The sequence below is a fragment of the Lynx canadensis genome, chromosome A2, assembly GCF_007474595.2.
Source record: "Lynx canadensis isolate LIC74 chromosome A2, mLynCan4.pri.v2, whole genome shotgun sequence".
Classification (NCBI taxonomy): Eukaryota; Metazoa; Chordata; class Mammalia; order Carnivora; family Felidae; genus Lynx; species Lynx canadensis.
Window position 1 is genome coordinate 25,762,053 of NC_044304.2, and position 13,981 is coordinate 25,776,033.

The window sequence follows — 13,981 nt, forward strand, 5'->3', positions numbered from 1 at the left end:
AAATTTGTGCGTCTGAGAAGCTCTACTTAGAGATATTTAAATAAGGAAAGTACAAGCCCCGCAGGATTCTTTTCTTTTGAGGTTCATTGCAAGGCTTCTAGGCAGTTGTAGCTTTTTCTCTGAGTGGATAGAAAATGGCCCGTTGAACCCTTCTTGGAAAAATAAATTCAAAGTGTTCTATACTGTCTTAATGCAAATAGGAATACAAAAATGCCGTGAGACCAGTTTTAAAGTAACTCTTTCTTTGATCAGGCAATGATACACTGTCTTAATCCTAGGGATACAAGTTGATGACTTCTTACCTAAAATAAATGGGAGCACAGAAAAAGGTAGTGTAAAAAACTTAAATGTTTTTCTTTCATGGTATCCTTTTACTCCTCAAGCAGGATAGAGAGATCAGCATTTTAAGGTTTTCATTTTTTGGAACAAAAAGCATGCTGTTCATAGACCATTGAATCCCAGCTTTTAAAAAAAAGCTTCCCTTTATTTTGTAATTCTTAATGCTATGATTTTTGGTTAGATATCCCTTGTTATATGGAAATTTTAATTATTTAAATAACAGGAAACTGCTAAAGTTCAACGTTAGCATTGGTTTATATATATAGCATAATAATTGGTTTCTCCCCCAATATATTTTTCAAAGAACTCTACTACCATTTTCTTCCATCAAGTACTGCTTCCTGGGAATATGGGGCCTCTATTTTTAATGTTTGTGTCATGCCCCATCCCTGGCCAAGAGTTTACTTAACAGCCCACTGAGCTCTTGGATATGTCATAGAAGCTACTTTCTTTATAGTGTACATCTCTTTCTTTAATCAGAGAAAGCAAGGCCAGCCATTTCTGTTCTCTGAAAAATCCTTTATTAGTTCTTGACACTGTGACCTTTCTTTCTGGATAGCTTGCATTATCTCTTGCCAAAAATGTATAGCCACTATTGGTTTTCTTGTTACTGCATGGGGTACTTTTTACCCATTGACTTGTACATTCCTTCATTTGTGAAGATCCCGATTCACCCTCCCCTTTCCATCCATCCAACATTAATTGAGCACCAACTATGTGCCAGATCCTGCATTAGACGCTTGAAGTGCAGAATGAATAAAATTATTTTCTGTGTTTACAAATATGTGTACCTCTGATCTTAGTTTTTATATAGAAGTAAGTGGAAAATGTTAAGGTCGATACTCAGAACTTCTAATTAAATTTTTTTTTTTTTCATGTATCAGGGGATATCTTTATAGTTCTTGGGCAGCAACCAATTCTGATAAAGTTAGGAGGTGCTTTTTTTTGTTCTTGTTTTTGTTTGTTTGGTTTTTAATTAGGAACTGGCAAAATAGGCTTAGATAATCATGTATATGTGAGCTTGCAAGCTCAAGACCTAATGATATTACATATGTTCTACAAAAAAATCTCGAAACTCTAAATTAGAAATTATTGTCATTAATCATTGTTGACTATTCTGTATATGTTTTATAAACTACATCGATATTTTAGAATTCCAGTTTGAGTTTCGATTTGAGAATTTTTAAAGGTGTAGTTTATATTCTAATATTACTAATTTTATTAATATTACTAATATTTCTGTTTATTAACTATATTTAGTGAACATATATAAAATGACTTAATCCTCATTTTCTAAAAGTTTATCATTAAATGAATTTTTATTTTTTGTTGTCATTATTTGCCTTTTTTTCCTCTTTCTGGCATGAACACGTTTTATTCCAATCACCAGTTTGATTGGTGCATGTATTTATTAATAATGTTAGTGTTAACTCAAGCTGGGGACATGCTATTCCTTCAGTTAAGAGAACCCTTTAATATACACGAAATCATCTTTATACTATTTAGAGTTGTCAGATTACTGCTAAAGTTTTTTTGTCAATTCCAATTGAGTTAGATGAGAATAGTTGTAGACAACTCCTTGATTTAAGACTGAATAAGGTATTTTGGATACTTTAAAGTACTTCTTACTATAACTTTTCCCTTGCTGGTATGTTTGGTTTTTTAGTGATGATAAATCATTGTGGGGATGACCAATAGTATATCTTTAATGAAACCGAATAGTAAATATGTTGATATGCACAAAAACTTCATTACACCAGATTTAGCATGCAGTGGATTTTGGGAGTAAGATGGATTTGTTCTGAATCATTTGTTATAGAATAGTAAACCAGTTATCCAGCATTCCAATATTACCAAAAATCCATAACCATAATATGCTATCAGATATGATTTTAACTAAAATTAGTCTTTAAATAGTAGAGAGCCAAGTATAGTTGTAAGAGAATATTTTAAAAATGTCTGGAGATGTTAAGATTAATACTATGTATCTAGTTAAACTCTATTTTTCAAATTACTTAAACGTAAAGTAGCTGCTACAAGCATAGGTTTTATACTATAAAATTTTTTGTATCTTATCTAATGATTGTAATTTGAATATATCTTAGTATAGAAAAGCACTATCTAATAGAAATATTATGGGAACCACATACATAATTTAAAATTTTCTGGAAACCACATTAAAAATATAAAAAGAAACAGGTAAAGTGTTAATAATGTATTTTAATAATGTTATTTACTTTAACCTACTATATCCAAAATATTCTTTCAACATGTAATCAATATTAAAGATTATAAATGAATTATTTCACAACCTTTTTTCCTTAGTAAGTCTTTGAAACCAGTATGTATTTATTTTACACTTACAATACATCTCAATTCACACTAGCCATTTTTTTCAGGGCTCAGTACCCACATGTGTATTGAACATGTGTATTGGACAGCACAGATAGTATAGAAAATCAAATTTTATAGGAAACTAATGTGTATAAATAAACCCATTTTAAGTAGCACAGTTCTCTATTATGTTTCTGTATCTGTCTGGTCTTTGCATTTCCACAACCCTGTTTGGGATCTTACAACCCTGCTTCCCTGCCCCCTGACTTCCCCGCCCTAAGTATCTCATTTTTTTTTGGATTTTCAGTGACATCTTTTATAGTTTTGGCAAAGTGAATTCCCAAGGAACTGAATTCAAGTCATCAAGTATTAAAAGTGTCATGATCCAAATTCTTTACATGTACTATCTAAAAGATTTTTCTCTCATGTGTCTTAGAAAATGCCTTTATAGAAGTCATATATGTATAACATATATAATAATATATTAATCTTGAATTTTATCTAAACTAGTATAATAAATATTTTAATGTAGGGTCCAGATAGTAAAATCAGAGTAGATAAAAGGGTGATTTGAGGCTTGATGAGTAATGGTGGGAGGTACTGCATTAATAAATGTCATCTAAAGTCCTGTGTTGATAGTCTGAAATTTTGTTTCAAATAAGTTCCATAAGGTCCTTTAGGTTAAAATTTGATTTCAAATGAGTTTTCATATTTAACCATGATGTTGTATAGTTGGAGTTCTGAAAATGTTATCATAGCTTAGATACGATTTATGTAAAACAACTTTTGATCTTGGTAATTACTGTTCAACTGAGGGCTTCTGTTTTGGATTTCTTGGCTCCAGTCAGCAAGTGCTATTTATTAGATTTTTTTTACTTTTATCTTTTGTATTATTATTATACATAGAGAGAGAGAGTACACACACAAGCAGGGGAGAAGGGCAGAGGGAGAGAGAGAGAATCTTAAGCAGGTTCCATGCTCAGTGTGGAGCCCGATGTGGGGTTTGATCCTACAACCATGATATCATGGCCTGATCTGAAATCAAGAATTAGATGCTCAACCGACTGAGCCACACAGGCGCCCCTAGGTTTTTAAAAAAATATCTGTTGCAGTTAGCCATTTTTTTCCTTTTGGGGCTATATTTTATCTGTATATAGTATAACTCTATAACTATGCAATTATGTACAACTATGTACACACATTTATTACATATATATACATATATATATATACATATATACATACATATACATATATATAAAATTATTGACTGGAAGTTCTGTGTACCATGTAAATAGATAAAAGATAATGATAGATTTGAGTATGAAGGTAAAGAAGGTGTCTATTGGTAAGGATGTCAAGAGAAGCTAACCAGTGATTAGAGTAGGAGATGCCTGATTCTCAAACAAAGTTGAGATGATGAGAGTGAGATGGGTTGAAATGAGAAGGAAAAGAGGCTTTCACAGTCAGAGTGGTACTAACTCATGTCCTCTTTCACAGGTTTCAGTGCTTTCCCACCTTCCAGATAGTCATCATATTGTGATATATTTTTAACACCTGAACTTCCAAAGTCTATTTAGTAGTTTTGAAAAATCCAGAGATATAATTGAAAGATGTTATCCAGATTTAGAAGTTAGCTCTCTGAGTCAAAATAGATAAAGATTATTGTAAGAAAAGAGCTGAAGCTTTTCTCTACTGTTAGATTTTGATTCTCTTTACTCTTAAAAAAAAACAAAACAAATTATGTTTGACCTGAACAAAACCATTTTCCAAGCTCTTATTTTAAAATATGCATGACATTGATTTTAATCATTTGGGCAGAGATAAGCAGTGTAATATTTTGAGAGTATAGAAAGTACAGATTAGGGGCGCCTGGGTGGCGCAGTCGGTTAAGCGTCCGACTTCAGCCAGGTCACGATCTCGCGGTCCATGAGTTCGAGCCCCGCGTCAGGCTCTGGGCTGATGGCTCAGAGCCTGGAGCCTGTTTCCGATTCTGTGTCTCCCTCTCTCTGCCCCTCCCCCATTCATGCTCTGTCTCTCTCTGTCCCAAAAATAAATAAACGTTGAAAAAAAAAATAAAAAAAAAAGAAAGTACAGATTAAATGACTCAAATGCAAGGTTATTTGTGAAATGAAAGCACAAAAATGGAAATGTTGCATTAGTTTCTTAAATTTTAGGGCATTATTTTGTGGTATTCTTCAAATATTTATCTTTTGCCTCTTAAGAAGAATAACTTTGAAGAGGGACTGTTAGAGAATTGTTATTTGACAATTAATTCAGTAAGAACAAATAATAAAATTTAAAAATTATTTACAGGTATTTATTAAATGTCATGGAGAAAGGTATATTTTAAAAGAGAAGCTTTTTAAAGCAATATATGTCTATGGTTTTCTTGAGCTCTTTGGATAGAAACTGCACCTTTAAAAGCTAACCAGTCAGGGTACAAATTAATGAATATAATTATAATTTTCAGTCATTTAGCTTTATTAACTCTAAAATATGTCTGCTATTAATATTAAAAATATATTAAACTTTCATGAATCTTAGAGTTACTCATGTCAATACATTTCAGTTTTCCTACCTTTGCTGTTGTTTTTCAAAAACAGCAACAAACTATATCCTTAAAGGTGTTTCTTTCTTTATTAGAGCACTTGCTTTCAAAGAGTGGCGGGGACTGCACTTTTATTCATCAATTCATAGAATGCCAGAGTGAGTACAGAGTATTTTTCACATTGATTTTAATGAAGTCAGGGGCTAACATTGAAAAATGAGAAGAAAAATGAAGATCTCAATGTGTTTGTTATGGTAGAAGGTGCACAGAGGGCCATCTTCAGACAGCAGCGATACTTCTCATACTGTTCGGCTTCTCTCTTTAGAGAAAAATATTTTTGTGGCATTTGCCTTCAAAGATGGATTTCATATTGCCCACAAAAAAGAGGAAATTTAAAGCTTTTAAATAAAAAATTGTTGTTGAGCAGGGAATGAAATAGAATGTCAAGCACCTAAACGTTCTGTGTGGACACTTAAGAGATCGTAATAACATTAGCCTGTTTTATTTACATTCTAGTTCTATCACAGATTTGGAATTGGATTTCTTAAGTAAATTTCTTAAATGATTAAATGAAGCCATGAAAACAGTGATTTAGTTTGGGTACTCAGATCTGAAGATGACCCTTAAGGTAGCAGGAGCTTTCTAGGGAAGGAATAGGAATAGATTGTCCTACATTCTGACATCAACCGCCTACCCTTGGGAAGCCTATTGTTAATAATAACTTTAAAGATAGGTTAGCTTTTGAGGTGATTTAGACCTCTGCTGAATTCTGAGCCAGAGTATCATGAATCTCCTCGTACTTGAAAATCATGTGGCTGCTTAAATCATGAGGTTGTGATATTCTCTTGGTCCTCTTGGTGACAATTAAAGGTCACTATGTGTAATAAAGATTTACTGATGATATCTACACTTTTTCCTACCAGACACACAACTTGGTTGTTTTTCCTCTCCCTGTTTGCTCTCTTTTTGAAATGAGTGACTTTCCATGTTTTTATGCTAATGAATTTATTCTGTGGATATGCAAGCATATGTGATTCTTTCCCCTTCCTTCTCTCCCCCCCCCCCCCCAATCTCAGGGGCACTTGGGGGTTGTCAGGGTCACACCTGGTAATTATAGCAGGCACAAACTCAATAGATCCAGTGTTATATACTCCTTAGAGATGCCTTAAGGAAACCTGGAATTTCATTTAGTAGTTTTAGAAGAGCTTCTATTTTTGTCCATTTTATGTTGAATATAAGTTTAATATTATTTTGGGGAAAATTAATGAATAAATATGGCATATTCCTTTGTCCTTTAAATTTTTCTCATAAAGCAAAGATTAGTTCATGTTTTTGTTATCTTCTGATTACTAAATTTCACTTTTATGGGAAATTGGCATGGGGATTTGGGGCAAAATAATTGGTATCCACTGAAACCAACTAAAAGCAGAATATAAAATTTAAAATATAAATCTTTAGGGGAAGGATCTTATACTTTGTTTTATTACATGTGACCATTGTTTAATAAGTTAATTTTATTTTAAACTTTTGGGCTTGTATTTTGAGCCCAAAGAAACAAGAACAGAGAACTATCCAAAAAGAAAGCTTATTACTAAGTTACAATTTGCAAAAATCATTTAAAATATTATAAAATGTGTATGTAAAATATTTAGCTGTAGTTGTAACACAGAACGATGTTTGTTTTACATTAAGAAAAAGATGTTTGGAGATTTTTATTGTATCATAGTTACGGGGGGCAAATGGACCAGTAAACAATCAGAGATAGAGCAGAAGTTATAAGTTACAGCAATCCCCTCAATATGGATATTAGCCAATTAAATTGTTTACAAGGACTATGCAGTGGCATGGGAAAACGTTAGATGTGGTATAGAGAGGGAGAAATGAGAATATAAAATGCTTTCCTTGTGGGCAAAGAAATAATGAACCAAAGAACAAAAAATAAAATACAAGTATTCCTAGATGTCTGAATCCATTGGGTCCCTAAGTGCAAACAGTGGAAGTTTGGGCTGTAAATTCATGTATATCCCTAGGGATATAGCTGGGGGTATCGTCCTATCGTCCATTATCTGAATCTGCCCAGTTCCTGAGTTTTGGTAGCAAGTAGCAAGAGTTTGGTTAATGAGGATACCGTTGTATCTCAGAAATTTCCAATATGATGGCTCCTTAAATTTGGATACTCAGAGTTGGCATAGTAAGAGTTAACTTTGATTTGATTTGTTGTCAGAAGGGGTATTTTCATTATTTTATGACAAGCTGCTGGTATAGAAATTGTGGTGTTTAATTAGTATTATGGCAAGCAAGGCACATTCAACTAAAATCTTACTCAGGTGAACTTTCAAAATAATTTTGGATTATTTTTTGATAATCTCACACAAACGTTTTTGCCATTATTTTAATTGATAGACATCTTGAACTGATTTATGATCCTGAACATGAAGTTTATATTCTGTGAGCAGTGACACCTCATAGTCTTATTTTCCTGTCTTTTATTTACTTTTTAAAGATTTTTTAGTTTTAAGTAATCTCCACACCCAACATGGGGCTCGGATTTACAACCCTGAGATCAAGAGTCACATGCTCTACTGACTGAGCCAGCCAGGCACCCCTTATTTCCGGTCTTTTAAAAAGCAGATGTTAAGTACCTAGATTTCATTGTTTACTGTGCTTGTTGTATAGTCCAAATTCACCTTGTGAATTCTAAATTTAAAATTAGAAAGCAAATAATTCACTTCTGTAGGATTCCTCATGTCTTTTTAATATATTAACAGAGTTTTTCGGTTTATGTATATGAACCCATAAGAGAATGATTTAGTTGTTGGCTGTCTCCATTTACAAGGTGATTTTGATGAAATTAAATGAGTTGGAACACATTTCAGTTTGTTTTCCTTTTATGGTAAAAGAGACTGTGTTTCTTTTAATTCTCTTTTAGCAGAAAAGCTTTTAATCCCATGCAAAGAGATTGGATTTTGAACAGATTTAAATATAACCTTTGTGTAATTCCAGGACTATGAAGTAATTTTCTGTGTAAAAATATACCATGTAAAATCTAGAATTAACAAGTAACTTTAATAAAACTTGCTAAAAAGCTCTAGCAATATTTTCTTCTGAAGGAATTCAGGCAAGAAGTTTGATTTGAGCAGAATTCCACATTCCTTGTTCCCTCTGCAAATTTTAGTTACTCAAGGTTTACAGTGTAAACTTAACAAATAAGTTGAGGGGCACCTGGGTGGCTCATTCAACGAAGCGTCTGTTGGCTTTGGCTTAGGTCATGATCTCTTGGTTTTGTGAGTTCGAGCCCCACATAGGGCTCTGTGCTAACAGAGAGGAGCCAGCTTGGGATTCTCTTTCTCCCTCTTTCTCTTCCCCTTCCCCGCTCACTCTGTCTCTGTCTCTCTCAAAAATAAATGAATAAACTTAAAAAAAAAGAAAAAGACAAATACATTGAGACTGTTGTGTTTGATAAATGTGCTTTCTGAGTTAACAAATTATGCACCTTGTATCTGTTTCATATGTGTCCTATGAACTCTGTCATCTGATTAATGCGTATGCTGAGTGCAAAGATAAAGGATAAAAGGTGGAGAACCTCAGGACATGGAGACTCACTTCATGGGCATAGAGTGAAAGACAGCTTTCTCCAGACTACTGCCTGTACTTTCTTCTGCTACTGTTTGTCTGGGTGAGGGCAGAGGCATCACAGCTGTTTTCCAGAGAAAATTTCTTCTGTGGTCCACTTTGTACATACAAACTGCCCTCTCCCCAAATGGCATCTTGCTTTTAATGACTGAGTTAACAAGTGCCTTGAAATAAACTTAATATCTTTGTATTCTTAATCCATGGTTACTATGAGACTTAATGGTTTTTATTATTAGAAGCAGAAGTCTAATTCTCTTAATATTTTGTGTCTTATTTAAGTTTTTTGCCCGATTTAAGAAAAATTCTCTCCCTGCTTCCCACCCCCCTTTTGAAATTATAGTCACTGTCTGTGTGTGTTTGTCTCATTCTCTTCTTTCTCTTAGGGCTTTGCTCTCATATAAAAATTGCCTTATTTGGAGTAATGCATTGAATCAGTGTTGCTCCGTGACTGTTTACTTTTCATCACTCTATGAGATCAGCGTCTCTGAACAATCTCAGGGTTATTCTGATCACATATTCCACTTAAAACAGATTTTTTAATTTTCATTTTTTAAATTTTATTTCCCTAAGCCAAAGCAGATTAGTTATGACAAAGAGTAGAATACACTTGGTGTGGTTCCCTGCTCATAGTAGTTTATGTCCCCATTATAGGAAGATTCTTAATTTAAACTAGATGTTGCTAAATTTCTTTTTTTTTTTTTTTTTTTTTAATTTGAGAGAGAGCACGTGCATGAGCAGAGGAGGTGCTTGGGAGGGGGTGGGGGGCGGGGTGGAGAAAGAAAGAGAGAGAGAAAGAATTCTAAGCAGGTTCCATGTTCACCACGGAGCCTGACATGGGGTTTGATCTGACGACCCTGGCATCATGACCTGAGCTGAAATCAAGAGTCATACGTTTAACCAACTGAGCAACCCAGGCACCCCACTTATTTTTTATTTCTTTGTATTTAGAGTTGACCAATCTAGGATATATTGGAGGGTTTTTGTTTGTTGTTTATTTGTGCCAATCATGTTCCCAGTCAGCTAACTTTCCAACATTTCTACCAGATTTTCTCCCAGTATAACTGCATAGCAGATAGTCTTAAATTTATGCCAACAGTGTTTTGATATGTAGATTGCTTCTTTCTTAAAAAACTGTTTCTGTATTCTTTAAATTGGTTCATTTTATTTAGCTTTCAATCTATGAATTCTCAACTTTTTTCTCTTTTGTTCTTTATTCTCAGGTTTTAGGACAAGTAGCTTCTGGAACTGTTTTTATGAAAAAGCAGACTATCTTCTATAGCAGGAATTGCTTTAATTAATTTTATTTTGCTGCAAAAACTAATACTTTTGTAAAAGTCTGTCCTATTAAGGTTAGGCCTCCCCTGCTTTAGGTTCTAAAGCTTTATTTCTATTTTGTGAACTGCTACTCTGTGAAGGAAATAAATTGTGGGTTTGATGTTGAATGCTGATTGTTCATTTTTACTTTGTTATGTTTGATGTTAATTCTAATGTCAGTTTCTTTGCTGTATGTCCCTTTAATGACTTTCTAGGTGACTTGTAGTTCATTTTCATTTATGATATTTAGAATTGGATCAGAGGATCTTAGATGTGAATTCTGTTTTGGTTCCTCTTTGGCAGTATGAATGGGCGGTATAACTTCTTTAAACCTCAATTTCCTCATTTACAGAATGGGATGGTAGTTCCTACTTCATAGGATTATTATGAGAATTAAATGAGATCATATTTACTAGTACTCTTAGTAATGCCAGCCACACAGAAATATATGCTAACTAATAGGTAGAAAACTTATGGTGGGGAGATTGGAAAGAGTGTTAGTGGGAGTTTTCTTGCAGGAGTAACTTTTTTCCCCTTTTTATTCCCAGTCACAAGACAGTGAAAGCTGATTGAGCTAGTTTTATTGTTCTTGTTAAAATCATATGTTCCTGACAATCTAAAGATTCTCTAACTTTTTAATTACTAGTACACATGCCATTTAGAAAATGTGGTCTCTAGCACATTATTTTGATACCCAAGTGATAACATTATTTTTTGAATGAAACGTAACTTTCAGACTTAAATATATTTTCCAGGTCGGCAGTTACAAATAGGTGATATGTAGTTCTTTTATATTGATCTGCTCTTCTCTTCTGTCACTTAAGATCTCTAGGCAGCTGACAGCAGTATCTGAATAGTGCCGTTTGAGTTTATATTCTGCTTTTAGTTGGTTGTAGCTGTGATGTGAGGAAAATGGCTCTTCAGCTTGAAGAATTTAATCCAGTCTAGGCACACCTGTGCTCCCTTTGCACTTTTTTTTTTTAATGTTTATTCATTTTTGTGAGAGTGAGAAAGCGTGAACGGAGGAGGTACAGAGAGAGAGGAAGACACAGAATCCTAAGCAGACTCTAGGCTCTGAGCTGTCAGCACAGAGTCTGACATGGAGTGTGAACCCACGAACCACAATCATGACCTGAGCTGTAGTCAGACGCTTAACCGACCGAACCACTCAAGTGACCCCTTTGCACTTCTTTTGAATGCATTGTTTTTTATTTTTATTTTGTGCCACATAGAAATATAGTTAGTACATAATTTACATTTATCACCCATAAGAAATAAATTTGGTTCTGTTCTAATCAGTTTTTTACCAGATCTGACAGTTTCTGCAATGCCATCATATGTTTTTCAATTAAATTAAATGCTTAGGTGATAGTTCTCCAATGTCAGACTTACTGTGCCCATTAGTTATGCTCTTTGGTAGGTTCCCTACAGAAATGCCTACCCATGCATGTCAGATACAAATGCAAAAATATTCACAGCAGCATCATTCACAGTTCAAAATTAGAAATAACCCAAAAGATCTTCAGCAGTCAAATGGAGAAATATACACTGGGTATATTTGGTGAAAGATGCCTGACACAAAAGAATACATACTGTAGTATTACATTTATGTGAAGGTCAAAACACTAAAATTATAGTGTATTATTTAGACATGCATATTTGGGTAGTGTGGCTATAAAGAAATGCAAGAAATTAAATACCACAAAGTCGGGACAGTGGTTACCTTTATGGGGTTTTTATTGGAAAGGGAAACATGGGAAGCTTTAGGGGGTTGTGGTTAGGGTCTTTTCTTTGTTTTATTTTTTCTTTATTTGAGACAGAGAGAGAGAGGGAGGGAGAAAGTCAGCAGGGGAGGGGCAGAGGGAAAGAAAGAGAGAATCTGGAGCAGGTTCCATGCTCAGCATAATCCCAGAACCCTGGGATCATGACCCTAGCTGAAACCAAGAGTCAGATGCTCCCAGGCGCCCTGTGGTTAGGTTATGTTTCTTGATTTGAGCTGTAGTCATACAGACATTTGCTTTAAAAAAAAATTATTAACCTGTACTTTTGTGTTTTGTGTCCCTCTCTGTATGTTATTTGTCACAATAAATAAGTATGGTTTTAAAAGAGGGGGAAAGAATAATTATCTCCCTAGAGTGTCCATCAAAAAGAGGGAGTTTTTAAAAAGAAAGAAAATCCTGTACTTTATCTTTCAGTTGTGCCAGGCCAAATAGTTCTTTCAAGGCCTGCATTTATCATTATATGGAGGCTCTCGTCTGAGTCTCTGAGTAGCCTCTGACTTTTAGTGCTCCCAAAGAATTGAAGTGTTCACTCCAAGTTTGAGAACCAGTGGTTAGAAGCTTTTTTTAAAACAGTGTTCTTTTCAAGGTGCCTGAGTAGCTCAGTTGGTTGAGCATCCTACTCTTGATTTCAGCTCAGATCATGATCTGGGATTGAGCCCCGCGTGGTTGAGTGGGATTGAGCCTCACATTGCTCAGTGCGAAGCCTGCTTAGGATTCTCTCTCCCTATCTCTTTGCCCCTTCCCTACTCTCTCCCTCTCTCTCTCTCTGAATAAATAAATAAACATTAAAAAAAAATAAAACAGTATCCCTTTCCTCAATTATTTGATTATAGGCCACTAATGACTCATCAGATTTGATCATCTAACCTTAAATATTTCAATAGTGACAATAGCAGCAGATAATTATTATTTAGCACTTAGATACTAGTACTATGCAAAACTTTTTGCATATTTAATTCTTAGTTTTTTAGAATGATGAAAACATTCAAATAATTTTTCCAAGTTTGATCCCTTTAAAAATAGATATTCAGTTCATTCATTCAGCAAATATTTATTAAGCATCTATTATGTATATACCAGGCATTATTTTAGCTGTAGGGGGTACAGAAATGAACAAGACAAAGAAAGATTTGCCTTCATGGAGTTTACAGTCTCTGGAGGAGACAAAAACTAATAAACTAATAACATGTCAAGTAGTGATACGTCCACTGAAGAAAAATAAAAGAATGTAAGACAATAGGTAGCAACAAAGGTAACATAGGGAATTTGAACAGATTTGGGACTAAGCTAAGTGAGGAGTACATGTATCTGGGGAAAGAGTGTGTGAGAGAGAAACTGTGTGAAAACTAGAACTGGTCTGAAACTGCACTTTTAGAACAATAAAAATGTTTTCTTTCTTTTCTTTTCTTTTTTTTAAATAAAGGGCCAGGTAGTAAATATTTTAGGCTTTGCAGGCTATAAATTCTCAGTTGCAACTACTAAACTCTGCCATTTTAGTGGAAAGCAGCTGAGGACAGTATGTACACGAATACATTTGGCTTTGTTCCTCTAAAACTTTATTTACCCAACAGGCAGCAGGCTGTTTTTGGCCCTGTGGGGCTTTAGTTGGCTGACCCCTGAGCTAGATAATATAGACTTTGTAAGGCATGGTAGGGACTTCAGATTTTTTCCTAAAGGTGAGCATTTTGAGTAATAAATTACCCTTTTTTTAAAAAATTTCTTTCATGTTTCTTTATTCTTGAGAGAGACAGACAGAGTGTGAGTTGGGGGGGGGGGGTGTCAGAGAGAGAGCGAGACACAGAATCTGAAGCAGGCTCCAGGCTGTGAGCTGTCAGCACAGAGCCCGACGCGGGGCTTGAACCCATAAACTGTGAGATCATGACCTGAGCCAAAGTTGGGCGCTTAACCTACTCAGCCACCCAGGTGCCCTGAGTAATAAATTACTCTTAATGTATGTTTATAATTTTTTAAACAAGGTGCTACTTAGATCTTCAACATACTAGAGAAAGATTGGAATGCCTTTCAAAGT

At 34.5% G+C, this 13,981-nt stretch overlaps 1 protein-coding gene across 1 annotated transcript in view; it reads left to right on the plus strand.

Annotated features, from left to right (window-relative positions):
* The window catches only part of LOC115508410 (sarcolemma associated protein), a 151,793-nt gene that overhangs the window by 97,883 nt on the left and 39,929 nt on the right, over window positions 1–13,981 (plus strand). The window contains 2 exon segments of the mRNA XM_030307087.1: window positions 279–329; window positions 5,320–5,382. Of these exon segments, the coding sequence (XP_030162947.1) occupies window positions 279–329; window positions 5,320–5,382 (114 nt within the window).